This window comes from Haemorhous mexicanus, chromosome 6 (assembly GCF_027477595.1).
Source record: "Haemorhous mexicanus isolate bHaeMex1 chromosome 6, bHaeMex1.pri, whole genome shotgun sequence".
In the NCBI taxonomy this organism is placed as follows: Eukaryota; Metazoa; Chordata; class Aves; order Passeriformes; family Fringillidae; genus Haemorhous; species Haemorhous mexicanus.
This window is the reverse complement of record NC_082346.1, coordinates 12,713,935-12,741,197: the sequence shown is the minus strand read 5'-3', so window position 1 is coordinate 12,741,197 and position 27,263 is coordinate 12,713,935. Positions and strand designations below refer to the sequence as shown.

The 27,263-nt window shown below is 64.4% G+C and overlaps 2 protein-coding genes across 4 annotated transcripts; one reads left to right on the top strand and one right to left on the bottom strand.

Moving 5' to 3' along the window:
• The first annotated feature begins 245 nt into the window (after nucleotides 1-245).
• On the top strand, nucleotides 246-8,557 carry PLEKHG3 (pleckstrin homology and RhoGEF domain containing G3). Of its 3 annotated transcripts, XM_059848766.1 has the most exons (16): nucleotides 1,681-2,289; nucleotides 2,892-3,205; nucleotides 3,293-3,393; nucleotides 3,492-3,561; nucleotides 3,645-3,691; nucleotides 3,789-3,939; nucleotides 4,152-4,286; nucleotides 4,394-4,576; nucleotides 4,812-4,904; nucleotides 4,988-5,074; nucleotides 5,186-5,219; nucleotides 5,305-5,412; nucleotides 5,574-5,648; nucleotides 5,739-5,777; nucleotides 5,894-6,162; nucleotides 6,409-8,557. In XM_059848766.1, exons 1-16 carry the CDS (start codon nucleotides 2,271-2,273, stop codon nucleotides 7,966-7,968), a joined length of 3,285 nt encoding a protein of 1,094 aa, XP_059704749.1. In that variant the 5' UTR covers nucleotides 1,681-2,270; the 3' UTR covers nucleotides 7,969-8,557. The 3 variants fall into 3 exon arrangements, with proteins under 3 accessions (XP_059704748.1, XP_059704749.1, XP_059704747.1); XM_059848765.1 differs by lacking the exon at nucleotides 1,681-2,289 and adding an exon at nucleotides 246-356 and having other exon boundaries at nucleotides 5,574-5,777; XM_059848764.1 differs by having other exon boundaries at nucleotides 5,574-5,777.
• Nucleotides 8,517-27,143, bottom strand: SPTB (spectrin beta, erythrocytic). Its single transcript, XM_059848761.1, has 36 exons — nucleotides 27,017-27,143; nucleotides 23,505-23,702; nucleotides 23,279-23,430; nucleotides 22,929-23,102; nucleotides 22,727-22,818; nucleotides 22,564-22,644; nucleotides 22,365-22,480; nucleotides 22,053-22,165; nucleotides 21,786-21,973; nucleotides 21,587-21,704; nucleotides 21,082-21,240; nucleotides 20,695-20,997; nucleotides 20,395-20,545; nucleotides 19,436-20,303; nucleotides 19,216-19,353; nucleotides 18,377-19,136; nucleotides 18,085-18,287; nucleotides 17,913-18,003; nucleotides 17,693-17,839; nucleotides 16,931-17,194; nucleotides 16,583-16,798; nucleotides 16,407-16,496; nucleotides 16,034-16,309; nucleotides 15,565-15,695; nucleotides 15,100-15,304; nucleotides 14,644-15,018; nucleotides 14,259-14,503; nucleotides 14,040-14,178; nucleotides 13,882-13,966; nucleotides 13,590-13,786; nucleotides 13,395-13,504; nucleotides 13,036-13,120; nucleotides 10,214-10,383; nucleotides 9,962-10,135; nucleotides 9,848-9,890; nucleotides 8,517-9,390 (listed from the first exon to the last, which is right to left on the bottom strand). Exons 2-36 carry the CDS (start codon nucleotides 23,650-23,652, stop codon nucleotides 9,220-9,222), a joined length of 6,978 nt encoding a protein of 2,325 aa, XP_059704744.1. The 5' UTR covers nucleotides 23,653-23,702; nucleotides 27,017-27,143; the 3' UTR covers nucleotides 8,517-9,219.
• Between the last annotated feature and the right edge of the window lie 120 nt (nucleotides 27,144-27,263).

Below are 27,263 nucleotides of genomic sequence, written 5' to 3'. Positions count from 1 at the left end.
CGGAACAGTACCGGCACCGTGCCGGGAGAGTACCTGAACCATCTCTGAACGGCTCCTGTACCAGGACAGTACCTGGATCACACCTGGACTGTGCCGGGACCGTGTCAGGACTGTACCAAGACTGTACCGGAAACATTCTTGGACCGGACCAGGACCGGGACAGTACCGGCCGTGCCCCGCGGTCACGCCCGGGCTCGGTGCTGTGTTGTCCCGCTCCCATTCCCGGGAGTTCCCGTTCCCGGGGCCGGGCGGGGCGGCCGCTGTCCCCGCCCCGGGGCGCTCCCGCCGCTTCCTGCGGGCACGGCCGGGACGGGGCGGGACGGGACGGGTCGGGGCGGCGGCGGTAGCGGAGCGCGGTGAGTCCGGTCCGGGCGGGAACGGGGCACGGCCGTGGGGTCAGCGGGAGGGGAGCCGGGGGTCCCCGCCGGGAGGGGGCGGTCCCGAGGGTCCCCGATAGAGGGGGTCTCCCGGTGGGGCAGGATCCGGAGGTCCTGGTGCTGCAGGAGCTGTTGCATCCCGGTGAAGCGGGAGCCGAGGGGCCCGGTGGAAAGGGAGTCGTTGCATCCCAGTGGAGTGGGATTCCGGGGTTCCGGTGGGGCGGGAGCCCTTGCATTCCCGCGCGACAGGATCCGTGGGTCCCGGTGGAGCAGGATCCGTGGGTCCTGGTGGGGCAGGAGCCGTTGCATCCCGGTGGAGCAGGATCCACGGGCCCTGGTTAGGCAGGATTCGTGAGTCCAGGGATGCCCGGAGTGTAGCAGGAGCTGGGGGTCCCCACGAAGTGGGAGTTGGGGATACTGGGGCCCCCGAGGGGAAGGGGACAGCAGGACCTTGGGGTGCTGGCAGATCCCCGGGACAGGCACCCAGAGAAATTGGGGATGTCCTCAAGCCGAGCCGGGGGTGCAGGACTGGCGTGTGGGGTGACCCTGGACAGGGGTACCAGTGGGAGGTGGGGGTGTCCTGCGCCCCTCCTTCGGGATTAGGCGGCGCGACGCCATGGGCGCCGGGCACTAAGAGGCTTTGTCAGCCCCGCGGCTCGGTGCCGCCTTGTCCCGGGAATACCGTGACACGGGGACCCCCGTGGTACCGAGCCCCCCGATGCCCTGCGGGCAGGAGCGCCGGAGCCCAGCCCGTGCCCGCCGGGCAGCGGCGGTGCCAGCCGGGGCCGGGAGCGACGGCCGCGGCAGCTGCGCCGGAGCCGGCGGCGACCTCCCCGCTCCCAAGGCCGCTGGGATTCTGGAAAATGCCTGGAAATGGTGAACCGCCTGCCCTTATATGGCTCCGGCGGGCTGGCGCGCCGCGGCCCCTCTCCCGGCGTGCCGTGCCGTGCCGGGATCCTGGGAAAACGCCGTGGGCTGTGCCTCGCGCCCCAACTCCCGCGCTGGAATGTGCAACGGGGCCGGCGATCCCACGGTGGGGAGAAGAAAATCCCACCTCCCTCCCGCCGGCCCGGCACCACAAACCCGGCGCCTGCCTCAGTTTCCCCCACCGGGGAGTTTTGGGGACACATCAGAGCCCCCTGTTCGGCACTCCAGGAGCATCGCCCGTCCTCTGTGGCGGGACTGGGGAGGGTCGGGGGCGTGAAGGTCACAGCTAATCCCACCCGGAGCAGGCGGGAGCGGGAGGGCTCTGGGCGGCCGCGTGCCCACCGAGGTGATACCGGGGGGGGGGACACGGGTAAGAGGATCAACCCCCCCCCGATCACCGGGGCGGGATGACTGTGGCCGACGGGCCCAGGAGAGTGGCCGCGGTCTCGGTGACGTGAAACTGGCGCCTTAATCACGGTGTTGTGAGCGGATTAGGATGGCCGGGGGGTGGCCCTTCGGGGACGAGCTGCGGTAGCCACAAATCCCCGCCCGTGTGTTAAGTGGGGGACCCCCTGTCTGCTCCCCCCGTTCCACCTGGGGGTCTTCTTTTGTCCCTCCCGGCAGGGTGGGATAAGAGTCGGATCCTGCTCGGAGGGATGCTTGGGGTCTACTGTCTCTGGTGTCACCGGCTGGGTGCCCCCGCCGGGGCCGAGGTGACCCTGGGACCGGGTGCCCCATGCCAGTAGGGGTGAGGAATTTGAGGGCTGGGCGAGCTGTTCCTCCAATCACGCAAATGCAGGGTGCCCGGGAGGTGCCCCTTGGCACGGTTGGATGTGCCAGTACCCGGGGTTCCGGGCGGTGGCACCGCTGGTGACATGGACCTGAACCCCACTTAGGAGGCACCGCGGTGGCGTTTTGGGGGGCTCCTGGCGTGCTCGGGGAAGCCCCGGGGAGGGCGGTGGCTGGATGGCGGCCACGCGGCACGGTGGGTGTGGGGAAGCGGCGGCGGGAACCGGCCTGACCGGTTCGGTGCCGGCACCGGGGGTGCCGGGGGGCTCGGGCGGCCACGCCGCCGGCGCAGCACGTGGCCCAGCCCAAGGTCACTGTCCCCAGGGCCACCCGCCGCGGTGACCGGGCTCAGTGGCCTCGACACTCCCACACGCTTTGCCACTGGCCGCTGTTTTCTGGCTGTCCCAACTGTGTTTGTGGCACTGAGCCGTTTCGGCGGCACGGGAGGATCCCGGTGGCACCGGTGGTCCGGAAGGGCGAGCCGGCGCTGAGCTCACCTGGAAGGTGTCCCGCGGGCGCGGCGGTGACGCACGGCCCGGGTGGGTGGGGGCAGAGTCCCAGCGCGGTCCCCGGGTCTGGGATGAGGAGGGGCAGGACTCCCAAATCTCAGCATTGGTGGACTGTGCAGAGACTCCGTTGTGCTGTACCCAGGGATTTTTGGGGTCGGGGGATGCTAGCACCCCTTGGCATAGAGGGTTTACCCATCAGAACTCTTTGTCAGGGTGAACTCCCTTGGTGCCACATGCCACCCATATCTGGGGGCTCTCTGCACCCTCTAACCCACCATTCTCCCCTCAGAGCCGCCCTGTGCCCCACTGGTGCCAGGGGATGCCGGGATGCCGGTGCCCGCGTGCCCGCAGCGCCCTGCCCTGAGCCTGGAGCCTGGCTGTGCCATGGAGGATCCGCCCGGCACCAGGACTGAGGCGTGGGCCGAGGGACTCCATAACGCCAACAACAATGCATCCCCAGGGGGGTGGCCTGGTGCCCGCGGTGGGCACCCCCTGGCAGCTTTCGGGAGTCCCGGGGCCAAGCCCAGCTACCTGGACCGCGTGGTGCAGGAGATCGTGGAGTCAGAGCGCACCTACGCTCGTGACCTGCGCAGCATCGTGGAGGTGGGTGCCAGGGGGCACAAGGGGCAAACCCCTCAGACACGGTGTGGGGTCTAGGGGTGCAATGGTGCCACCGTGGGTGCCTGGCAGGGTTACCTGGGCAAGATCATCGACGCGGAGGAGCCGGTGCTGCGACCGGAGCAGGTCAGCGCGCTCTTTGGGAACATTGAGGACATCTATGAGCTCAGCAGGTAGGGGAGCTGGTGCCACTGGGAGGTGACAGGGGTGCGACCCTGTCCTGTGAGTGTGTGCGGGGCTGTGGTCACCCTGTCCTCTCTGTGCCCCCCAGCACCCTCCTGCAAAACCTGGAGAGCTGCGCCAATGACCCCGTGGCTGTGGCAGTGTGCTTCGTCACCCGGGTAAGGGCACAGGGAGCCTTGTGGGGACACCAGGGGGGACGCATTGTCATACCAGGCTCTCACTGTGTTCCTCTTACCTGCAGAGCCAGGAATTTGCCATCTACACCCAGTACTGCAACAACTACCCCAGGTGGGTAGGGGGCACAGCTGAGTGAGCAGGGAGGTGGGCAGGGGGCACACAGGTGAGCAAGGGTGGGCAGGGATCTGAGCCCCCTCCCTGCCCGCAGCTCGGTGGCGGCACTGACCGAGTGCATGAGGAGCAAGGTCCAGGCACGGTTCCTGCGGGAATGCCAGGAGCGGCTGCGCCATGCGCTGCCCCTCGGGGCCTACCTGCTTAAGCCTGTCCAGAGGATCCTCAAGTACCACCTGCTGCTCCAGGTGAGCACCTGGTGCCCGGCACGGCACAGTGTGGGCACCTGCTGTGGCGTGGGCGCCTGGCACAGTCTGGGGTGACACAGGGAGGAGCTGTGGGCATCTGGCCTAGCCTGGCTACCAGGGGCGGCACAGGGACGTGGGGCTTGGGTGCCTGGAGCAGTCCAGACACCTGGCACGGCACATTCCCATGTCCTGATGCCACGTGCTGCCCCCAGGAGATCGCCAGGCACTTCGAGCACAAGGCGGGGGATGACTACGAGCTGGTGCTGGAGGCCATCGACACCATGACCTGCGTGGCCTGGTACATCAATGACATGAAGCGCAAGCACGAGCACGCCATCCGCCAGCAGGTGGGCACCAGGGGACACCAGGGGAACACCACAGGGACTGTGGGTGGCACCAGGTGACACAAGATGGGCACTGTGGCAGGGGTGCTGATGCTCCTGTGTCTGTGCAGGAGATCCAGTCGCTGCTGCTGGGCTGGAAGGGGCCGGACCTGACGAGCTACGGGGAGCTGGTGCTGGAGGGCACATTTCGGGCACAGCGGGTGCGACACGACCGTGCCCTCTTCCTCTTTGACAAGGCCCTGCTCATCACCAAGCGCCGTGGTGACCACTATGTCTACAAGAGCCACATCCCGGTGCGGGATAAGGACAGGAGACTGTGAGGGTGATGGGGGGTGGGAAGCCCACTGAGTGCCAGGGACTCCTGTGGATACCCAGGATGGAGGGACAGGGTGGGTGCCAGGAACCCCAGTGACTGGTGGGGTTGGGTGAACTGGGGAATGCTGGGAACAGGGGAGCCCAGTAAGTGCCAGGGACCCCAGTGGGTGCTGGGGTGGGAAGTTCCAGGGATGCTGATGCCTCTCCCGGCAGTGCTCCTCGCTGATGCTGATTGAGAGCACGCGGGACTCGCTGTGCTTCAGCCTGGCACACTACAAGCACGGCAAACAGCAGCACAGCCTGCAGGTAGGGGGGCATGGGGTGGGGGGCACCCTGGGGATACCCTGGAACCCCCTGCCCGACCCCACCACCCTCCCTGTGCCCCTCAGGCCAAGAGCGTGGAGGAGAAGCGCGTGTGGACTCACCACATCAAGCGGCTCATCCTGGAGAACCACCATGCCACCATTCCCCAAAAGGTGAGATTGGTGGGGTGGGCACCCCAGTGACACCAGGGACCTCCTGGCACAGTGAGGGGGGCAGCTGTATCCCACCTTTGCCCCATTTCTCTCCATCCTCCCTCCACCCAGGCTAAGGAAGCCATCTTGGAGATGGACCTGTTCTGTAAGTGCCACCAGTGCCCTATCATTCCCTCTCTGCGCTACTCCTATCCCCCCATTTTCCCTGGTGTCACTCCCTGTCCCCACAGATCCCCCACGCTTGCCCCGCTGCAGCCCTGAGCGCCTGAAGAAGAGCTGGTCCTGCCAGCCCCTGGGTGACGCTGCCACCGAGCCACTCCAGGGACGCCGGCAGTCTGGTGAGAGCCACGTGTCACCAGTGTTCCTGCTGTCCCGTGGGTTCCTACCATGCTACCCCTCCATCACCCCTTCACCAGGGCCCAGCTGTGGCTGGGTGACACCAATGCCCATAGGGAGGATGGCACTGGGTGCTGATGGTGCCCTGTCCCTGTTCCCACAGAGCCCTTCCAGCACCAGGGGCACACGGAGACGCTGCTGGAGCGGCTGCAGGGACACGGAGGGCGCAGGCAGTCGGGTGTGGACAGCGGACGGGATCAGGGGGCTCGGGGTGCTGATGAGTTGGGGGACACGGGGGTGATGCCACTGTCACCTCCCCTCCCCCCAGAGCCCACCAAGCACAACCTGTGGCACCTGGGTGAGCAAGGTGAGCTGGCACAACTGCAGCACTGGTGTGGCAGGCAGGGGGGTGGTTGGGGACCATGGGGGTAATTTTGGGTGCTCCCTCCACTAATCTCTGCTTTTCTCTATCCCGGCTGGCAGGGCTGAAGGTAAGGCTGGGTGTGGTGGATTGGGGTGCCCAGTCCCTCCAGCCCTGGCACAGGGCACTGAGCCCGGCGCTCACCCCTGCACAGAACACTGGCAGCGACGGGGCGCTCCTGGAAATGGGGGAACCACACCAGCACTCCAGAGCCTGGGCAGCAGTTGAGGGCATGGTGGTGGAGGAGGAGGAAGAGGAGGCTTTGGGCAAGGACTGCCAGGAGGAGTTGCCAGGGTCCAGGGATTTGCTGTTGGAGCCCCAGGAGGAGCAGGTACCTACCCCAGCCCTTCAAATCCCAGGGAGGGCATGCAGAGCACCCCAAAATGCTTCTGGAGCACTCCCACATCACTCCTGGGGTACCCTGCCTCACTACCAGGACATCCCGCTCCACTCCAGGGCACCCCATGTTGCTCTCAGTGCTCCCTCCCAGGGCCCCATGGCTTGGCTGGGATTTAACCTGATTGGAGCAGCTGGGTGACCCCTCCAGCTCATGACTCCCCACATTTGTCTTGCCCAGGCTGGGGAGCACCCATGGGTGCTGGAGGGACCCAAGCGGCCGAGCAGCTGGGGGCCAGGGAGCTGTGAGAAGGTCAGTGCGACCCCCCGGCCCACACCTGGGAGTGCCCAGGGACCCAGCACCCACACCCCTAACAGCAGTGCTGGGGAGCACCCCAAGGTCCCCAAATCCCCGTCCCTGGTGGGGACCCTGGCGCTGCCCAGCGGGGACAGGGAACCGGAGCACGCTGCGGAGGATTTGCAGGTGTTGAGCAGTGAGGAGGAGGAAGAGGAGGAGGGGGAAGGAGCCGCCAGCATCCTGCCGCCCTCAGTGCTGGACCAGGCCAGTGTCATTGCTGAGCGGTTCGGCGGCGGCAGCAGCTTGTCCCGAAGGAGCAGCCTGGCACTGGAGGGGACCCTGGGACGCACCCCCAGCCATGGTGGCAGCACCCTCAGCCTGGATGGGGGCCCCCCACTAGAATCCGCGGAGCCCGGGGAGTCCCGCAGTGCCATCCCCTCTCCTGAGCCCTTCATCAAAGCCCGCCGGGAATCGCTGCTCTCCAACCGCGACCGCCTGCTCCTCGACAAGATCAAGAGCTACTATGGGCATGCCGAGCACCGCGATGCCGGCTTCGGGGTGCGCCGCCGCGAGAGCCTCTCCTTCATCCCTAAGGGGCTGGTGCGGAGCTCCGTGTGTCGCCTCAATGGGCTCCCACGGCCCCCTGAGAGCCCTGAGCCCCCCACCCAGCCCGAGGCACCAGAGCTGTGCCAGGAGAACGGGGTGCAGCCCCCCGAGCCGCTGCTCATCCTGGAGGAGGATGATGTGGGCACCGCGGTGTCACCCCCAGGGCCACCTCCGCAGCTGCTGTTGACACCCCCTCACCTGGGCACCAAGGTGTACCAGCTGGCACGGCAGTACAGCCTCCGCATCAAGAGCCGCCGCGCCGGCACCCGCCACCCCCCGCTGCCGCCGCAGGAGGATGGGGACCCCACCCCCAGCACCCCTTCACTGGCTGTGCCACAGGACGAGGTGCCGGTGGCATCCCCGTCGCCCCGTGCCCCCCGCAGCCCCTCAAGCCCTGTGGGCGCCGAACCCTTCACCTGGCCCGATGTGCAGGAGCTCCGTGCCCGTTTCGGTGCCCCGCGGCCGCCGCTGGTGAGCCGCAGCCGCTCAGCGCCCGAGGGTCCCGGCCGCGGTGGGCGCCCGGCTGGGAAGGAGCGGGGCAGTGGCCGGAGCCGCAGTGCTGAGGCCAACGGGGGCTCCAACACCCCGAGCCCGGCGCCAGCGCGGTACAGCAGTGACGGGGCGCTGTGGGTAGCTGCCGAAGCCCCTCTGGGCCCGGGGCAGCGGGTGCTGGTGCTGGAGCGGCTGCCGGAGCCGCCGGCCTATGTGCAGATCCGCTCGCCCACCACGCGGGAGAAGATCTGCCTGAAGGCGGTGGTGGAGCGCTGCAAAGCCTACCAGGCGTCCGAGGAGTACCGGCGGCGCTGCCCCGAGACCCCTGGCAGCCCCGAGCCGCTGCGCCACGGCCTCGTCAGGGACCTGCGGCAGAAGTTTCAGACCCTCGATGCTGCCAGCTAGGGGCAGGAAAGGTAGAATGGGTGTCCTGTGGACTCCAAGGGAAGGAGCACCCCCATGGACCCTCAACCTTCCTGGAAGAAGGGGCACCACATGGACCTCAAGTCTAGTTGGAAGAAAGGTCACCCCATGGATCCTCAACCTGCCTGGAAGAAGGGGCACCCCATGGCCCCCCTGGCTGTTTGGAAGAAGGAACCCTTTGGGAACTTCCAGTCTGCCCAGGAGAAGGGGCAGCCCTGTGGACCCTCAGCCCTCTTGAAAGGAGCACCCCATGGACCCCCAGCTTGTCCAGGAGAAGGGGCACCCCATGGACCCCTGATGTACCTGGAAGAAGGGGACTCCCCCATGGCCCCCCATCCGACAGGAAAAGGGGCACCCATGGACTCCCCCAACCCACCTGGCAGAAAAAGCACCCCGGGGACTCCCAACCTGCTCTGGACAAGGGACACCCCGGTTCTCTCTGCCCACAGGACCTGGGGCACCCCAAGAACCTCCCACTAGAAGTACCAGCAGCCCCCCATGCTCTGCAGGCACCCAGCACTGCACCCCACTTGCTTTCACATCTTTATTAGAAAAAAAAACCCAAACTGAACCCAAAGTTCCTCTGTGGTCGCCCTCCCCCCCCCAGGGTGTCTCGGCCCAGCTGCGGGGTGCAGGGGGCCCCCCCACCCCGGCTGGGGGGGCACACGGGATGGGGGGTGCCAGAGAGGGGCCCCCCTGGGCTGGCGCTCTTTGGTTGGTGCCCGTGGGGGCCAGGGGGTTCCCCCTCTGCACCCACGCGCTGCGGTTGGGGGGGTTATGGCTTTGGGGGGCACCCATGTGCCCCCCGGGCAGGTGCTGGGGGGGTCCATGCACACCTGTGGGGCGCACACCTGTGCCGTGCGTGCGGAGGGGGGCCGGGGGCGCACCTGCATGCGGGGACACACGTGTGCAGACGTGTGCGTGCAGGGACACGTACGGGCACGGGGGGCACACGCCTGGGGGGCACCTGCGGCCGCCTCCACACAGGGGTGTGCCTGAAGCGTGTAAATGTATGTATATATATAAATACAAATATATATATATACACTGTGCACACGGACACGTGTGCTTGTGGCAGGGGGGCTGGGGGGCTCCTGCCCACACGTGACCCCCGCGTGCCCCTCTGGACCTGGTGGCACCTGTACAGGCACCGCACACGCGTCTCCTTACGCACGCGTGGCCCCGCTGGCGTGACGTGGGGTGTCATCCCCTCCCCCCCGCCATCCAGGGGGGTTATTTCTTTTTTGGGAAGAAGCTGAAGCGTTTCTCCTTGTCCTTGCGGGGCAGGGGGGCTTCAGGGGGGGCCGGGGGTATGGGCAGGGGGAGGCTCTGCACCTTCCCGCGGCCGCCCCGACACTCCGTGATGGCCGCGCTCAGCCCCTGCAGCCAGGCCTGCAGCTCCTCCTGTGGGCATGGGGGGGTGGTCGGGGGGGCTTCCCTGGCCCCCCAATAGAGTCCCAGGCAAACCCAGGGCCCCCGGGTGATGCCAGTTGCTCCAAGTCTTCTGCAGGCATCCATGTCTCCTCGGGCACTGCCAGCCCCTCACTGTGTCCTCATGGCACCCCTGGCCATCCCCTGCCCCTCTGAGCATTGCTGGCCACTGCTGACTACATCCCCCAGCCATCCCTGTGTACCCCAGTCACTGCTGGCCACCACCACATCCCCATCGCAACTACAGCCAACCCTATATATCCCTGGGCACCACTGGTGTCCCCCTGGGAACAACCAGCCACCCTGTGTCCCTCTGGACCTCTGACCACCCATGCCCCTTGGGCACTGCTGACCACCGCCACATCCTCCAGCCACCCTGTGCCCCCTGGGTTCCACTAGCCACCCCGTGTCCCCCCAGGCCACCCCTCACCTCATCCTTGCCATGGAAGAGCCACTCGCTGCCATTGCTGAGCCTAGGGACAGAGCACAGACACCAATGCCACGCATGCCCACTGTGCCACCCCACAAGGCACCACACCCTCACCTGAGCTTGAAGACATGTTTCTTCTTCTTGTAGCCCGCGGGTACCTCGCAGCGGGCGTCCCACAGCCCCAGGGGCTCCTCGCCCTGGCACGGCAGCCCCAGCGCGCGGCTCTTGGCGTCCTTGAAGAAGGCGAGCTGGCCGCCCCGCAGGACGCAGTACCGTGTGCTCCATGACCTGCACCAGCACCGTGTCACCCTGGGGACACCGGCCCACCGGGGACACTGCGCTCGCTGCCACCGCTGCCGTGCCTACCGGTTGGATGCACGCTTGGTGGCCGCCTCCAGGTCGTGCTTGCGGCCGAGGTAGCCCTCCAGTTGGACACTGCTGACACGGGCGGGCAGCGTGGCCGGCTCCTCCGGCTCCTCCCGCGGTGGCCGTGGGGTCGGTGACAACGGCTCCTCGTCACCTGTCCTCGGTGCCAGCTGTTGCAAGGCAACAGCACGGTTATGCCGCAGTATCGTCCACCCACTGCCACCGCCGGACCCGCGGCAAGGTGTCGTGCCCTCCCATGGTGGCACTGGGCACACAGGTTGCTGTCACCAGTGGGTCATAGACCTCAGTCTGGTGGCCTGGGGGTGAGTCACCCCCAGGTCTCCATACCAGTGACATCACCAGCTCCGAAATGTGGGAACTGGTGTCTACTGGGAGGAGCCCAATGAGTGGCTGGATGCCAATGACCCCACCAGTTCTGATAGGTGAGAACTGGTGACTGCCGGGAGGATGGCTCAGCATCCCCATCCCAGATTTGATGATCCCCCACTGAGTGTCTGGGATCCTGCAGTGAGTGCAGCCCCGGGACCCTCCACACAGTGCCAGTGACCCCACCAGATGCAGTGTGTGGGAACTGATGGCTATTGGGAAGACCCCAGTGAGCATCTGGGACATGGTTGAGCCCTGGCACTCAGTGTGGTGTCAATGTGTGTGTGTGTCCACGTGTCCAGCCCCAGTGTGCAGGAATTGTTGGCTACTGGGAGGACCCTACTGAGCGGCTGGGACATGGTCCAGCCCTAGGACCCCCAGATCTCAGTGCCGGTGACCCCACCAGCTCCAGTATGTGGGAATTGGTGTGTACTGGGAAGACCCCAGCAATCAGCTGGGACCCTCAGCACAGTGCCAGTGAAGCCACCAGCTCCAGTGCACAACAACTGGTGGCTACTGGGAGGACCCCAGTGAGAGGCTGGGACATGGGCCAGCCCTGGCAGCCCCCAGTCTTGGTGCCAGTGTCTCCTCAGATTTGGGTGATGAGGTTGAACCAAGTTAGATGAGCAGTTCTGGGAGCCACTGCAGTGTTGCTGCCAGTCCAGGGGACACGGGGACAGTGAGAGGTCTGGTTGGGGACCATGGCATCAGTGCCATCATCTCAAGGCATCAGTGGTGCCTGACGAAGGGGACGCCTATCCAGCTGGGAGCTACAGGAGGGGCTTGGTCAGGCCCCCTGTCCCCAAGGAGCCAGGAGATGCCCATGTCCCCAGGCAGGCAGTGGTCTTGTCCCCAGATGTGTAGTCAGGGGTCTTGTCCCCAAGCAGGCAAATGTGATCTTGTTCCCAGGGTGGCAGGAGATGTCCCAGGTAGAGGGGGCTTCTGTCCCCAAGCAGGCAAAAGTGTCTGTATTCCTGAGCAGGCAAAGACCACCCTGTCCCCAAGGAGCCAGAAGATTCCCATGTCCCCCAGAACGCAGAGCAGTACCCTGTACCCGAGGAGATGCCCATTTCCCTGAGCCAGCAGAAATGTTCTTGTCCTCAAATAGGTTCTTAAGGATCCTGTCCCTACACAGAGAAAGTGATCTGGTCCCCAGGGATCCAGATGATGGCCATGTTCCCTAGCAGGCTGGCAGTAAGCAGAGAGCACTCCTGTCCCCAAGCAGGCAGAGAGGATCCTGTTCCTGAGTAGCCAGAAGATGTGCATGTCCCTGTGCTGGCAGAAATGATCTTGCCCCAAGGAGCCAGAAGATGCCAATGTCCCCAAGCAGGCAGAAGAGGCAGAAGGGGTTCCTGTCCCCAAGGAGCAAGAGGATGCCCATGTCCCTGAGTAGGCTGGCAGTGAGCAGAAAGGGCTACTGTCCCCAGGCTGATGAAAATGGCCATGTCCCCAAGCAGGCGGAGGGGTACACTCTCCCCGAGCAGCCAGAAGATCCCCACATTCCTGATCAAGCACAAATTAGCTTGTTCCCATGTAGGCACTCAAGGATCCTGTCCCCAGGCAGGGGAGAGTGATCTGGTCCCAGAGGAACTACGAGATGCCCATGTCCCCAGGCAGGCAGAAGAGGCAGAAGGAGAGGTTCCTGTCCCCAAGCAGGCAGAGCCACAGAGAGCCATCGTGTCCCTGCATAGGCAGAGCACGTGGGAGGAGCAGAGAGCTGGCAGCGAGCACAGGGGCTGGCACACGATGACAATGCCCTGTGGGTGACGATGCCTGCCTCACAGGGTGACAATGCTGCAGGGTGCAATGATGCCCCACAGGGTGCTGATGCCGTGTAGAGTGACAACGTCCCACAGGGTGATGATGCCCCACAGGGTGACAGTGCCCCATGGGGTGACTGATCCATACGGTGACTGTGTCTCTCGGGGTGATGATGCTCCACAGGATGATAATGACCCACAGGGTGAAAATTCCCTGCAGGGTGCTGATGTCCTGCACGGTTCCAATGATATCCCGCAGGGTGACGATGCCCCACAGGGTGCTGATGTCCCGTACAGCAATGATGTCCCTTGGGGTGACACAGTGGCCCCAGGGCAGACACTCCAACTCTGGCTGCTGCACGGATCCCAGACACAGGCATACACCATGGATGCCACCCCCAATGTCACCCCAGGAGCTGGGGCAAAGGGGACCTGAGTACCCCTCTGCCCACCTGGCCTTTTTGGGGTCATTCAACATTTATTCAACACAAGGCAAGGACAAGGTGAGGGTTAGGAATGCAGGGATCTGTCAACACAGTGAGGTCATGGTCACAGGGGGTGCAAGGAGCTGTGGGACATGCAGGGACACCTTTTTGCATGCAGGGACACTTTTTTGCATGCAGGGACACCTTTTTTGGTCATCGGGGAAGGTAAAAGCTAAACTCAAGAACTGACCGGCTCTGGTCCATCTGTAGTGGGCAGCGAAGTGTCCTGTGTGCTCACATCCTTCTTCTCCTCCTCTTCCTCCTCCTCCTCCGACCTGCACAGGGAGACAGCCTGTCAGCATCCCCATCCCAGACATGATCCCATAGGGATGGGGCTGGCTGCTGCTCTCCTGTCCCCCATGAGGGATCAAAGCCCTGTCAGGGTGAGGCTTGACCTTCATCTTTCCCCTTCATCAGCATCAATTTATTGCTTGGAAAAGGCAAATTGCTAAAAAGCCCCTTAATGCTACAAAACATGCTTAATGGCTTGAGAAGAGGGATGTGGAAACAGTGTCCCTGGTCACATGGAATGATGGTGGCATCCCTTACCCGGCCTCCAGCTCCCCATCCAGATCCAGGCAGTAGTCAGGAGCTTCGGAGCGCGTCGTCCCGTCCCGCACTAGCCCCTCACGCAGAGACCGCCCGCCAAGGAGCTCCAGCTGCCAGGCAAAGAGTGAAGGTGGTAAGGGATGGGGGGGAGACTGCGCCAGGGCAGGCAGAGACCTCATCCCAAGCCTTTCTCACCGTTGTCAGCTTCCTGAGGGCGGCAATGCGCTCCTCCCAAGTGGCGGAGGACTTCTCAAAAGCCTCATGTCGCTTCAGCAGCTTCTCCACCGCATCCACCGTCTGCCCGTAGTCGCTGCTGGCCAGGTAGGGCTCCTGAGCCATGAGCCACGACTCGGCCACCGAGGCATCGCGGGAGAACTGGCACACCTCCAGCACTGTGGGAGGGATGGGCAGCGCTCAGCCCCTGGACCGCTCCCCCCACCGCCCCCGGCACTGCCGCACTCCTCCCCAGCACCCCCAGCGCACTCACGCAGCCGCAGCCGCTCCCAGCGCTGCTCCCACGTCTCCATCATGGCTTTCCTCTTGTCCACCAGCTCCACCAGCTTCGCCTTGATCTGTGAGGGGATGCTGTTAGGGAGTGGCACAGATGGCATCACCCCCACTACCCCCCATCCCTGATTTCCTCACCTCTGGTGAGTCCTGGTGCTTGCGCTGCAGCAGCTTCTTGCCCAGCTCGATGCAGTTGGTAAAGTTCTTGCCTCGAGCATCCACCTCAGCCTTAATTCCCTGGTGGTATTTCATCAGCAGCTCCACCGAGGAGACATCCCTGAGGACACAGAGGTGCCAGCGTCAGTGGTGCCATCAGTTCCATGCCCCATCCCGGGTGCCTGCTGGGAGCATCCATACCTGGGTTTCTCCTGTGTCTCAATCTGCCGGACAGTGCTCTCCATCCAGGAGAGCAGATCCCGTGCCATGCTGAAGAAGCGGTGTTTGTCGGCCGTGTCTGTCAGCCGTGCCCGGCGCCCGCTGCACGCTTCCAGCAGCTCCTGCAGCGCTCGGGACACCTCCTGCTCCTTCTCCTGGATTCCAGCTGCCTTCTCCCCAGCATAGGCGGTCTGCAGGCGTGCTGCTGTCTCCCGAAACTGCTGCACCTGCACAAACCACAGAACGGCTTGGGTTGGAAGGAACCTCAAGGACCATTGAGCCCAGCCTCCCACCATGGGTAGGGACCCCTTCCACCAGACCACAGAGAATGCTGAGTGCTGGCATCCATGTCAGGTTGGAGCCTCACCTGTGCCTCCAGCAGCTGGAGGTCCCTCTCAAAGGCATTGTGCATGCGGTGGAAAGCCTCCACCGTGCCAGCATCCTCGCCCAGATCCTGGGGCAGTTCCTGGCGCCGGGTGGCGATGAGGGCCAGCAGCTCAGCACCGTCGTAGAAGTATTTATGGAGGTCATGGGAGGCGGCGAGGAGCTGCATGCGGGTGTCAATCAGCTCCAGGAGGTCAGCCCAGCTCTCATTCAGCCCATCCTTCCACTCAGCTATGGTGGCTGCCTCGATGTGCCCCGCGTCAATGAGGTCCTCAATGGTCAGGTTCACCCGGTCCACGCGCTCCTGCCCCACGCTCCCTGTCTCCCGCGCGAACTCACGAAACTTCTCTCTCAGGAGCTGCATGGAGGGAAGAGAAGAGTCAAGTCGCCCCCCTCAAGCTACCCGTGAGTACTGCCACATCCATGCCAGCACTCTCACCATGACATGGTCCAGGTCCTGCCCCATCTCCGGGGAGGAAGCAACCACATCGCGCTCAGCAATCCACTGCTCCAGCTCTTCCACCTCCCGCTTCAGCTGGAAGAGGTGGGACATGTTCTCCAGGCGCCGTCGGCGCTCCTCGGCCGCCTCCTTCAGCCCCGCGTAGTGCTTGTCCACCTGGCCCTGCAGCCGGATGATCTGCTCCCTGCGCGGCCCCGGCACACAGACACCCAGTTCTCACCCAAGAAAAAATGTTCCCGACCCACCCATGTTGACAACCGGGGGGGCTGGGGGTGAAGGACCCACTTTGTGCTCCCCATATTATCCCCATATCTCTCTCCAACCACCTCCCTGCCCAACTGGAGCAGCTGACACTGCCAGAGCTCCAGCCAAACCCCCCACCCACACAGTTCTGAGGGCACAGGGTTGCCCCGAAGGACAGGGGACACATGGCGTAGCACCTACCCCTCGGGGTGGCCGGCAGAGAGCAGCTGCTGTGCCCTCCCTGCCAGCTCCTTGATGGTTTGTCCGTAGTCCTCAATGGAGCGCAGCTGCCGGACATGTCTCTTCAGCATCATCAAGCAGCTCTCCTCATCCTATGGCACGGGAAACATCGGTGCCATCAGCACCTGGCATGGCTGGGGGACAGGGACTAGGGTCTAGACTCAGTGCCTGCCCTACAGGAATGTCCTGGCTCCGTCTGATGCCACAGGGAGCAACGGTGAGCTCAGAGGGGCATGGCATGGAAGGGGATGGATGCTGTGTAATGGCACGGGAATGACAGGAGCAAGACACACCACAGTGTGTCACATGTGGATGATGTTCAACAGAATGGCGTGGCACCACCTCGGTCAACACTGGATATCCCAGCAAGGCACGGCACAGTACGGAACAGACCCTCAAACATGAAGCACCACATGGAATCACTCCTCACCTTTGGTTTCTCCTCGGGTCCCATGAAGAGCTCCTGCTCGCTGACCCAGGCCTCGGCCTCGTCAGCATCCAGGTAGTACTGCTGGGCCTCTTCAGCCTCCCGCAGGCGCCGGTGCCGGGCGGCTGCCTCCTCCTGCAGCGTCTCCCACAGCGCCCGCAGCTCCTGCGCCTGTGCTGCCAGCTCTGGGCCTGGCTCCTCACCGCTCCCCGCTGCCTCTCCCCGGCTCAGCACCTCGCCCAGGCGCGGTGCATGGCCCGCCAGCTCCTTCTGCAGTGTCTGCCGGCAGGAGGGAAGTCACAGCGAGAGTCACCCATGGGATGGATCCCGAGGGACCACCCGAGATGGTGGCTGTTGCTGCAGTACCCAGGCTCACCTCATTCCTCTTGGTCAGGCGCTGCACGCTCGGGAGGTCAGTGCCGTGATCCGTTGACCTCGCCAGAGAAAGCCGCTCCTGCACCCACAGCTGCAGGAAGGAGCACCCACTGAGCCCCCTGCAGCACCCATGGGTAGCCCCAGCCCCCCAGCCCCTGCCACAGCAAGGATACTCACCGTCTCATCCTCCAGATCCCGCCCCAGCTGGTACATTGCCTTGGCAGTCTCCAACTCCTTCCTCTTCCTCTCCAGTGGCTCCAGCAGCTCAAGGACTCGCTGCCGGAGCATCTGTTCCTGCTTGGTGGTATCTGGCACATCCCCAGTACCAGGGGTGCCCTGCCACCCCAGTTCCTCCAGCTCCTTCATCCACGTTCTCACTTGCTCTTCCAGTCTCTGGTGGGGCAAATCCATGTGAGTTAGGGATTCGAGCTGAGATGGAGAACCCCAGCCCCATTAGGGAACAAACTCTATTGCCTTGGACCTCCCACTCCTTCCCAAAGGACCCTGTGAGGTGCCAGTACCCACCGTCAACCTCTTGAGCAGCAGGTTGGTGGCGGTGAGGTCCTTGACCTTCTCAGCATGGCGCAGCTCCTCCTGCGCCCGCCCCAGCCAGCTCTCCAGCTCCCCGTAGCTCCGGGCGTACAGCGCCGCGCGCTCGGCCTCGAACAGCTGCCGGCCCTTGTCCTCGGCAGCGCCGCGCAGCTCGGCCCAGCGCCGGCGCAGCTCCTCCAGCCGCTGCGTCACCACCGCGCCGTACTGCGGCTTGCGCCTGGCCAGCTCCGTCCCCTCCTGCGGCAGCAGCACAGAGGTGGGTGGTCACTGCAGCATGGGGACATCTCACCCATGCAGCAGGCTGGGAGCATTCCAGAGTCATGGAACCTCTCAGGACAAGTCCAAACATTCCCCCAGAGCTGCCAAGGCCACTGCTAACCCATGTCCCCAAATGCCATGTCCACACAGCTTTTAAATCCCTCCAGGCATGGGGATTCTACCACCTCCATGGGCAGAATGTGCCAGGGCTGCACAACCCTTTCCCTGAAGAAATTTTCCCTGATATCCAATCAAAACCTCCCCTGGTGCAACTTGAGGCTGTTTCCTCTTGTCCTTTCCCTTGTTTCCAGGGAGCAGAGGCCAACCCCCAACTGGCTGCACCCTCCCATCAGGAAGTTGTAGAGAGCAAGAAGGTCCCCCCTGAACCTCCTTTTCTCCATGCCAAGCCTCCCAGTTGCTCAGCAATTCCTCATGCTCCAGACTCTTCCCCAACTCCATTCCCCATCTGGCACCCACCGCCTCAATCTTCTCCAGCCAGCTCTGGTTGGGTGCTAGCTCAGCCATGAATGCCTGGTGCTTCTGCCACTTGCTGTGGAGACCACGGGCTTCTCCATAGGAGACATCCTGAGCCATCAGCATCTTCTCATCCACCCAGGCATCAAACTGAAGAGAAGGGTGTCAGTGCTCAGCCAGTGGGGCCCCCCGAGGGATGTCACCAGCCATGCTGCACTCCTACCTCACGGCAGCTCTGCAGGAAGGTCTGTAGGTCATGGTTGTCCTGCATCAAACCTGCTGCCTCCTCCACCTTGTCCATGACAGCTCCATGCCTGGCAGAGAACCATGGATGTGCAGCATCAGCCCCGCTGCCCACACTGCCCACCCATCTGCCGGCCCTGTGCCGGACTCACCGCTCCTGGAGAGTTCGGCACTTCTCAGAGATCTTCTCAGCAAAGATGTTCTCCTCAGCCACCAGCTTGGTGCCACCAACCACCACCTCTGGGACCTTCTTGGCATTGCTCTCCACACCAGCACGAAAGTTCTGGAAGCGGTGCAGGGCAGCGGCCGAGCCCTCCAGTGTGGAGGGGAGCTCCAGGTGGGACAGCGTGTACTCCTGAGGGGCACAGCAAGGGATCAGCCAGTGCATGATCACCCGTTTTTGGGGTGTCCGTGAGACCCAAAGGACATCGCTTGAACACCCACCTGCTTGGTGAGGAGGATCTCCGCCTGCTTGGTGTCGCGAAGGAACTCCTGGAAGTTGCGGCACTGGGTGAGGAAGCGCTTCCGAGCCTCTGCCATCTTGCCCAGGGCAGCCCAGCCGTCCTTCACGCCGCCCAGGCGCTGCCGCAGCCCCTCGTATTCGGGGTCCGTCTGTCCCCCCAGCACCCGCTCCCCTGCCTCCACCAAGGCGGTGAAGGCTCCCGCATGCTCCTCAGCATCGCGCCGGGCCGCTTCGTGCCGCTGCAGCATCTCCTCTGCCTCCCCCAGTGACGCCGGCACCTCGTCGACGGCTGCCACAGCTTTCTGAGCCCCGAAAAGCCACGCCTGGAAGTCATCCAGGTCCTGCAGGAAACTCCGGAGCTGCCCGGCTTCCCCCAGGGATGCTGCGCGCTCTGCCAGGGCCGCCTGCAGCTCGTCCCAGGCGGAGGTGGCCATGGCCAGCTTCTGGGCCACCTCGGTGGCCGCCTCGGGCCGCTCCTCGGCCAGGCGCTCGGCTTGGGAGCGCAGGGCGGCCAGGCGGTCCTGGGCCACTGCCAGCTCCCGCTCGATGCCGTAGAGCTTGCGCTGGGTGGCCAGGACACCGGCCAGGTCACGACCCAGCTCGGCCGTAGCCTCCACCGCCCGGGCTTTGCTCCGCAGCCATTTCTGGGTCTCCTCGGACTCCAGGTTGTAGTTGAGGAGGCGCAGTGCCGAGCCCACCGCCCTCCGGCGCTCCGACACCAGCTCCCGGAACCGGCCCCACCTGCGGGACAGAGGCGGGGGATGGCGGGGAATGCACCGGCACTGTGTCACCCGCCTGCCCGGCAAGACGGCCAGCGTACCTCTCGTTGAGCTGCTCCCGGCACTGCCGCACCTGGGGGCTCCGGGGGTGACCGCTAGCCAGGAGCCCGTCGGCTGCCTGGTTGACCGCGGCGATCTGGGAAGCCACGGTGGCCATGTCTTGCTCCAGCCCCTCCAGCCTGTGGGAACGTCCAGGCTTAGAACGAGCAGCAGCTCAGGACAGGGCACCGCAGCACCGCCACGGCGGGGGCTCCTTCCTACCTGCGCTGCGTCACGTCCAGGTCCTCCAGCGCCTGCGGCACCTCCAGCTCTGCCAGCCAGGTCTCCTTGGAGCCCATCCAGAGATGGCAGGCGTCACTCTCCCCGAAAACAGTGTAGAGGTTCAGGGCATCCTGCAGCTGGCGGCCGCGGCGCTCGGCCAGCGCGGCCGCCTCGGCGTGCAGCTCCCGCAGGGCCGCCAGCCGGCTCTGCGCCTCGGGGCCGGCGCGCAGCTCCGGCGGGAAGCCCTCGGCCTGCTGAGCCAGCCTGTCCAGCTGCTCCCGGGCGGCCGCCAGCTCGTCCAGCAGCTCCTGGTGCTGCCGCAGCAGGACGAGGGTGCGGGATTCATCCTGGCCCAGCTCCTCGGCGGCCGCCCGCCGGCGGGCATCCTGCAGCCCCTCCGCCAACTCCTCCACCTCCGCCTGGAACTGGAAGAAGCCCTCGGCTTCCCGCAAGCCGCGCCGTCGGAACGCCGCCAGCTCCTCCAGCTGCGCCCACAGCGCCCGCACGGCCGCCCCCCGCTCCCGCAGCTGCTCGGTCGCCCGGCCCGCGGCCGCCAGCCCCTCGCCCACCGCCAGCGTCTGCTCCAGCCGCCCGCCCCGGCTCCGCAGCTCGGCCTCGAAGGCAGCGTGCCGGCGCTGGAGCAGCAGCACGCCCGGCAGGTCCTTCCCGAAGTCCAGGGAGGAGTAGAGCTGCTCCTGCTCCTTGATCCAGCTCTCTGCCTCGTCTAGCTCCCACAGGCAGGTCCAGAGGGAGCGGGATTGCTCCAGCAAGGCTCTCCTCCGCGCCGCCAGTACCTGCAGCTCTCGACGGCACATCTCCAGGTGGCTCACGCGGTCCCGGATGACTTTGGGATCGCAGGGACGATAGCCTGGACAGTGAGCAGGGTGGATGCTCGTCAGGACAGTGTCCTGCTTTCCCTTGGCCATGCCAGGGGTGCAGGGCTGTCCTGGCAAACCTACCCTCAGCGTCAGCAAAGCGGAGGGCGGCAGCGCTGATGGCCCGGGTCTTCTCTGCTTGTACGGCCATGTCCGCCTCCAACAGACGGTGGGTCTGCAGCAGCTCCTCTGCTTCCAGAAGGTGCTTCCCAGATTCAGGAGATGCCAGCTTCACCTGCAGGAGACCCTCAGCCATTTTGCACTGACACCCAAAACTCAGCACCAGCACCCCAACATCTCATCTCCCTCCCCAGTGAACTCCCATCGACAGCTGGTGGGACAAAGACGCGTCACCCATGGTGACACCCAATGCCCACAGCTCACCTTGACCTCATCCATCCAGTCAATACAATGAAGCATCTCCTGGAAGAGGTGCTGCAAGGTGAGGTTCATCTCCAGGCGCTGGCGCCGGGCAGCCAGCAGCTCCAGGAGCTGTTCCCAGAGCCGCAGGATGTTGTCCTTCCGCCCCTTGATGCGCTGGATGTCATGGTAGCCCTCCAGCTCCAGCTCCTTGGCCACCGCCTCGATGGCCTGCACCCTCTCCCTGTAGGCAGCCGTGTCTGTCTCAATGGCCTCGTGCTTCTTCTTGGCCGCCTCCACCGCTGCCAGGTCCTGCCCGAAGTTGTCCTGCCCGGCACAGAGCCCATGGTGAGGCTCTGGTGCGCTTCCCAAGCTGGGGGGTCCCTGGGGTGGGTGGTTCCCCCTCCTCACCTGGGCCACCAGGCGCTGGTTCTCGCTCAGCCAGGCCTCCCGCATGGCTGCTTTGCGGTCAAAGCGCCGTGCCAGCTGCTCCAGCTTCTCCTGACGGATCAGCTCGTTGCGCAGCGCCAGCTCCCGCTCATGCTCTGCTTTCTCCAGCTGCTCCCAGGCCTGAGGGAAGGCGGCACTGGACAGATGGCACATCCCCTGTATCCCACATTCTCCCACCCACCCATGTCTTGTTCTGCTGGTGACCCCCAGGTGGAGGAGCACAACCTGCCATGGGATGGATCAGTCCTGTCCCAGTATGGATTCTGCTTGTCCTGGAGTGGACCTGAACTGCCCCAGGAGATGGATTCAACCTGCTCCAGGACCCATCCTAGCCTGCCCAAGGACCTGAACTGCTCAGGGATGGACCTAATCTGCCGCAGAAGAGGTGTTCAGTTTCCCCCAGGAGATGGACCTGAGCTGACCAGAGGAGACAGCCCCCAGCTCCCACAGCAGATGGAGCCCATACCCGGTTGATGTCAGAGACCAGGCGCCCCTCGTGTGGGGTGTAGACGCGCTGGTTGTTGGCCCTCATCCGCGACTGGATGGTGAAGAGCAGCACCTCCAGGTTGCCCTTCTCCTGAAACCTGCCCCAGAGAGAGCTCAGCGTTGGGCACTCTTGGGTGCCCCACACCACCGGGCGGGCATGGGGAGCAGGGGGCTCTTACTTGGGGGGCTTCTCCACAGTGCGGTAGGTGCTGAAGGCTTGCAGCTGGTGCTGCACCCCAGCCAGCGAGTTGGCAAAGCTACGGCTGTTGAGGGAGGCGATGGTCTGCTCAATCCAGGTGAGCAGGTCGGATGCCAGCCCCCCATAGCCCTCGATCATCCGTTCTGTTTCTTTGGCGTGCTCGATGACCTGTGGTGGGACCAGGGGTGAGCATGAGGAGTTGGCACCCCAAGAGAACACCCCCAGCCTCCTCAGCACCATTCCCTACCTTGCCCAGGCGCCGTCCCTCCACCTCCAGCACCTTCATCTTGGAGAAGTAGTGGTAGAAGGCCACCACGTAGGTGATGATGGACTTCTCATCAGGGTTCTCCGTGAACACATCTGCCCGGTGTGAGTGAGAGGTGTCACTCCTGACCCAACCGCAACCCACTTCACAGGTTACCACAGCCTCATGATGTCTTTCCTGTGCCCACCCAGGCCCTTCTTCCATGTATTGGGAACCTCTCTGTGCTCCAGGCTCTGGAGCCTAGGAATGTCCCAGAGGAAACTGAGGCAGGAGGACTGGCAGCAATTGCCTCACCTTCTGGGTCGAGGAGAGGGGTGATGCCCAGGTGCCGCTCTGCCACGCTGAACGCATGCTCCAGGTTGTGCCGGGCATTGGATTTGGTAAGGTTTTGGAAGTCAACCAGCTCAGGCCTGGGGACAGAGAGCATGAGACAGCAGTGACACACCTGTAGGACATCTCTCGCCACCCCAGTGCCTGCTGCTGTGCCGCCTACCTGTGCCTGTGGATGAGGGCATTGAAGGCCAGCCCGTCCTTCCAGCTCGAGGTGAAGTTGGTGACATTCACATGGGGATACCTGCGATGGGGACAGGGTGTTACTGTCACTGTCCAGATACTCACAGACCATGACGCAGTCATGTGGGGGTCCCACCACCTACCCTGCTGTCTTCATCTGGCACCAGAGCAGCAGTGCATCCCTGGCAGAGCGTGTCTCCCGGCCCTCCTGCGTCTCCACAATGATGTCCTGGATCTGGGGGGCAAAAGGACATTCTGGGGTTTGAACAGCAGTTCCATGGAGGATGGCTCCCACCTGGGAATGAGGTGTGGAGCAGAGGGATGCCCCAAACAACATGTCCTCACCTGGAAGCGGAGGATGATGGTCCAGATGAGGCCGAGGACGAGGCGGTGGTTGCCGTCCACAATATCGTGGGAGCCCATGTTCTCCAGGTGCACCCGCTGCTCCTTCAGGAACTGCAGCGCCTTGTCCACATTCTCCAGGCAGTGGATCCGCATCCGGCCCTTGGTGGGCTTGGGCTGGGGTGTGACAGTGGTCAGCACCCTCCCTCCCACACCAGGTACCCCAAGCCCTGCCCAGGGACACCCCCACGCCCATGCTGCCACCTCAACCCTTGGCCAACACCAAGAGGAATGGTGTAGCATGCCATGGCAGGCCACAGGTACCAGAGTCTCTGGCTGGATGGGATTCTTACCAGAAGCTCTCCTGACAGCACTTCCAGCAGCTTGATGAGCACCCTTCCATCCCGGAGGTCCATGTAGAGGTCTGAGATGCGGCAGGTGACGCGAGCCAAGTGCGAGTTCACCCACTTGGTGAAGGTTTTCTTCTGCACGGCCTCCCGCTCATCTGAAGGGACAATGGGCATGGGATCACCGACCGTGGGGACAACCCAGGTGGGACCAAGGGGACCTGCCACCCACCTGCCAGGGCTTTGATGCGGGAGCGCTCAAAGAGCCGTGCGGAGCTGTTGTCGTTGTCCAGCTCATCGTCGGACGCGTCCCAGCGGACATTGAAGCGGCTGTACTGCTGCTGCAGCTCCAGCTGCTCGTAGTCATTGGCTGAGGTCATGGTCCCAGTGTGCCCCGGCCCAGTGGCCGTCGGCTACTGGTGAGAGGCCCCTGGGGGACAGCAGGACCGTGAGCATCAGTGCAGCCGTGGTGGCTCACTGGCCCTGCGGCACGTGGGGATTTGCGGCTCAGAGCTTTGGGATAAGCTGCTCAGAGGGATTTAGCCTCGCCCCACCCAGGTGTTGGGGGGGCACCTGGCAGCTGCCCTCTCCAGGACCACCGTGCTGAGCCCTGCCGAGCTCTGCTAATGGCTATTTACAGTGCTGAGTCCCCACCCAGGTCCCTCTGCCCAGCTGAAACCCCAGCCCAGATCCCCAGAGGTGTCCCCCCAATCCTCGGATATGCCCAGGGAAGGGGCTGCTGCTCACTCCCACCGTGACCCCTGCACCCACCGCACAGGGGCTTCGGCAGCACTGGAGGCAGAAAGTGGGTGACAGCTGCCGGCAGGGGGGGGCACCCACCCCCAGGGACATTTGAGACACAGATAGGACATGGCTGGTATCTAAAAATGCCTCTGAGCAGCTGTCGGTGGCTGCTGGGGCCCCTGAGGGGTGTGAGGAGATGGGCTGGGGCTCCCCACAGCCAGCAGCATGTCCAGGACCTCTCCTGCAACCCAGAGCTGCACAGAGCCCTCAGCAGTGGGTGCCAGGGGGAACCCCGTGTGCCCCAAATCCCTGCTGTCCCCGTGAGCTGTGACAACCCATGGGCCCCCAGGTCCCTCTCGGATGCCCCGGGCATCCCCCATGTCCCCCCTGACAGAGTTATCGGGGCGGCCCAGGCTGTGCCACACCCCAACTCCGCACCCTAATCGGGGTGGCACAGGCAGGGCCTTGGCTTGGACCTGGAGGCACCGGGAGTGTGCAAGGATGTGGAGGAGCGTGCAGGAGTGTGGGCAGCACAGCAAGGACACTCGGGAAGACACCAGAGTGAACAAGTGTGAGGAAGGGCACGGAGAAGGGTGGCAGAGTGTGTACCTGTGAGCCAGGACATGCAGGGACTTGTCACAGCATCCACGTGTGAACGAGGACATACAGAAGTGTGACAGAGTGCGCCTGTGAGCAAGGACACACAGGGACATGCCAGAGCGTGCACAGGTGAACAAGGACAAGTAGAAATGTGCCAGAGTTTGTATGCCTGAGCAAGGACATGCAGGAACACACCAGAGCATGCATGGGACACACACAACAGGCACTCGTGTGGGTGCAGGGTCATGCAGATGTGTACCAGAGCAGGCAGGAGGGCAGCCCCTCGTGCCATGACTCCGTGCCTCTGCCTGAGCACCCAGCTCGCGCTGGCAGGAAAACCCTCTGGGAGACCAGATTTGGGGTTTTTCCTCCCAAAACTTCAGGGACTGCCAGCAGTTTGGGTGTGCTAAGTTGTGTCTGGTCTCTGCAGGAGAGACCAGTTCTGACTGTGTCCCCGACAACACGGCAGCGGGGCCATGGCTGTGAGCATCCAAGGAGGAGAAAGAGGAGGAGGAAGAGGAGGAGGAGGAGGAGATGACGCCGAAGGGAGCCACAGCAGGCCCATGGGAGCATTCCAGGCGTGGGCGCTCACCCACCCTTTAAATCTCCCTCCGCCACACCGGCGCCTTCCAAGCATCCCTCCCTGCCACAGCCACGCCGCCACCAGCACCCGCCACCCGGGAATTGTCATTCCTGCCGCTCAGCGTGTGGAAAGCTGGGAATGCCAGCATGCCGGCCTCGCCGCCAGCATCTTGCGGCCGTGGCCCGGGCAGCGTCGCCTTCCCCGGCCAGCGGCTCGCCTCGGTGAATCAGCACTTCCCGGTGAGGGGCTGGCACTGTGCCACCACCACGGTCCCCCCGCCAGGCATAGGGAATGTCCCCCCACACCCCGAGGGCGGTCGGGGCAGCGGTTGGCACCTGGCACTTATGGCACCCTCAAACCCATTCCCTGGCTCATCCCTCACAGCCACAGCATGCTGCTGGCAAGCCCATTTCCAGTGCACAGAAAGTCATCAGAATCGCCCAAAACACCCCAAAATTCTGCCCCATCACTGCCACCCAGAGCCTGGCATGTCCCCATTGCTCCACTTCACCAAAACACTTTGGATTTGGCATCTCCCCCACGTCCACAAGCAGACATGCTCCGGTTGGGAAGGGGCAGGAGCCGGGGGGCATTCCCCCAGCCCCCCAACAGTCTCCTGCCTGCCAGGCACGGGGCCAGGGCTGGGAGCAGATGGTCCCTCTCGGCACGGCCGCGCAGCACAGCACGGGGCACTTGGGCATGGAAAGGCATGGCACAGCTCCTCCGGCAGCACTGCCCTGCCCCGGCCAGGGCTCCCCAGCCACACTCCCACCCGCCAGGAGAATTTGGGCTTCCCCAGGGCCACATGCCGGCCGTGCCAGGACTGTCCCATGTCACCCAAGCCGGTGACACGCACACGTGCTGACACTCCACAGACATTTTTGGCTATAAATAGGCCTTCCCTGCGCACGGCGCTAGCCGAGTCCCACTCCCTTCTTAGGAGCTGCCCCCCCCCCGCACCCCAAAATCACCAGACGGTGCCCCAAAACCACAGGATAGCTATAAAATACTCCGTGGGGGGCCATGCTGGCACCCAGCAGGGTTTACTGAGTCTCCTGTGCTTGCCACTGTCTTCCAGGGCACCCCAATCCCCTGGTTTGGGAGCTGGAGATTTATAAAGGGAAGAGCTGGGAAATCAGGCCTGGGGGACCCCTAGGTTATTGGGGTGAGGGTAAGAATTCCCCTAACCCAACGCCTACCCATGAGCATCCTCCTGGCACCGGGACAACGGGGACCAAGGGCATGGCACCCCAAAAACCCTTCCCAGTAACCCTCCAGTTAGCCCAGTTGCTAAAAACTGGGGGACAAAGTGGGTTGGGTGATGTGTCCCACCAAGACCCTCAGGACTCGGCTTTTCCACCATGTCCCAACAGTGCTGGGAGCACCAAGGGCTAGTGTGGGGAGCCCTCCAGGGGTTGGCACCCCAGGAAAAGTGTCCCCAGGGTGTCCCTACACTGTCCCCGGGCTGTCCACAGGGTGTCCCTAGAAAGTCACCGCCACTCGCCCGCCCCGTCCTTCCCGGGAGCAGCCCCAAGGGACACGGGGAGACAGCAGACCCCCCGCCGCGGGTGAAAAGGGGGTTCAGGCTCCCCGGAGGGCTCTTCACCCTCGCGACCAAACTTTCCTCCGTGCCCACCGTCCCCCCCGGTACCGCGCCCGGTGTTCGGCGCAGCACCCCCCACCCGGTATCCCCGGGGCGGGCAGCGCCTGCCGGTGCCCCCCCCACCGCGTGTCCCCGGGGACCGGCGCCTACCGCTGTTCCCCCGGTCCCTCCCGTGCTTCCCGGAGCGGCGCATCCCGGTGCCGCGGGGTCTCACCTGCGCGGGGCGGCGGGCGGGAGAGCGGCGGCGGCGGCGGCGGGGCCGGTGCGGGAGCGGGGCGGGGGGAGCGGAGCCGCCCTGCACCGCGATATAAATAACATTATCTGGGCGCGCAGGGACATTCCTACCCGGAGCCGGCGGCGCTGCCCGGCCCCGATAGCCCCGCTCCCCCCGGGAGGGCCGGGCCGAGCCGACCGGGCGGGCGGGGACGGGGATGGGCACGGGGACGGGGACGGGCCGCCCG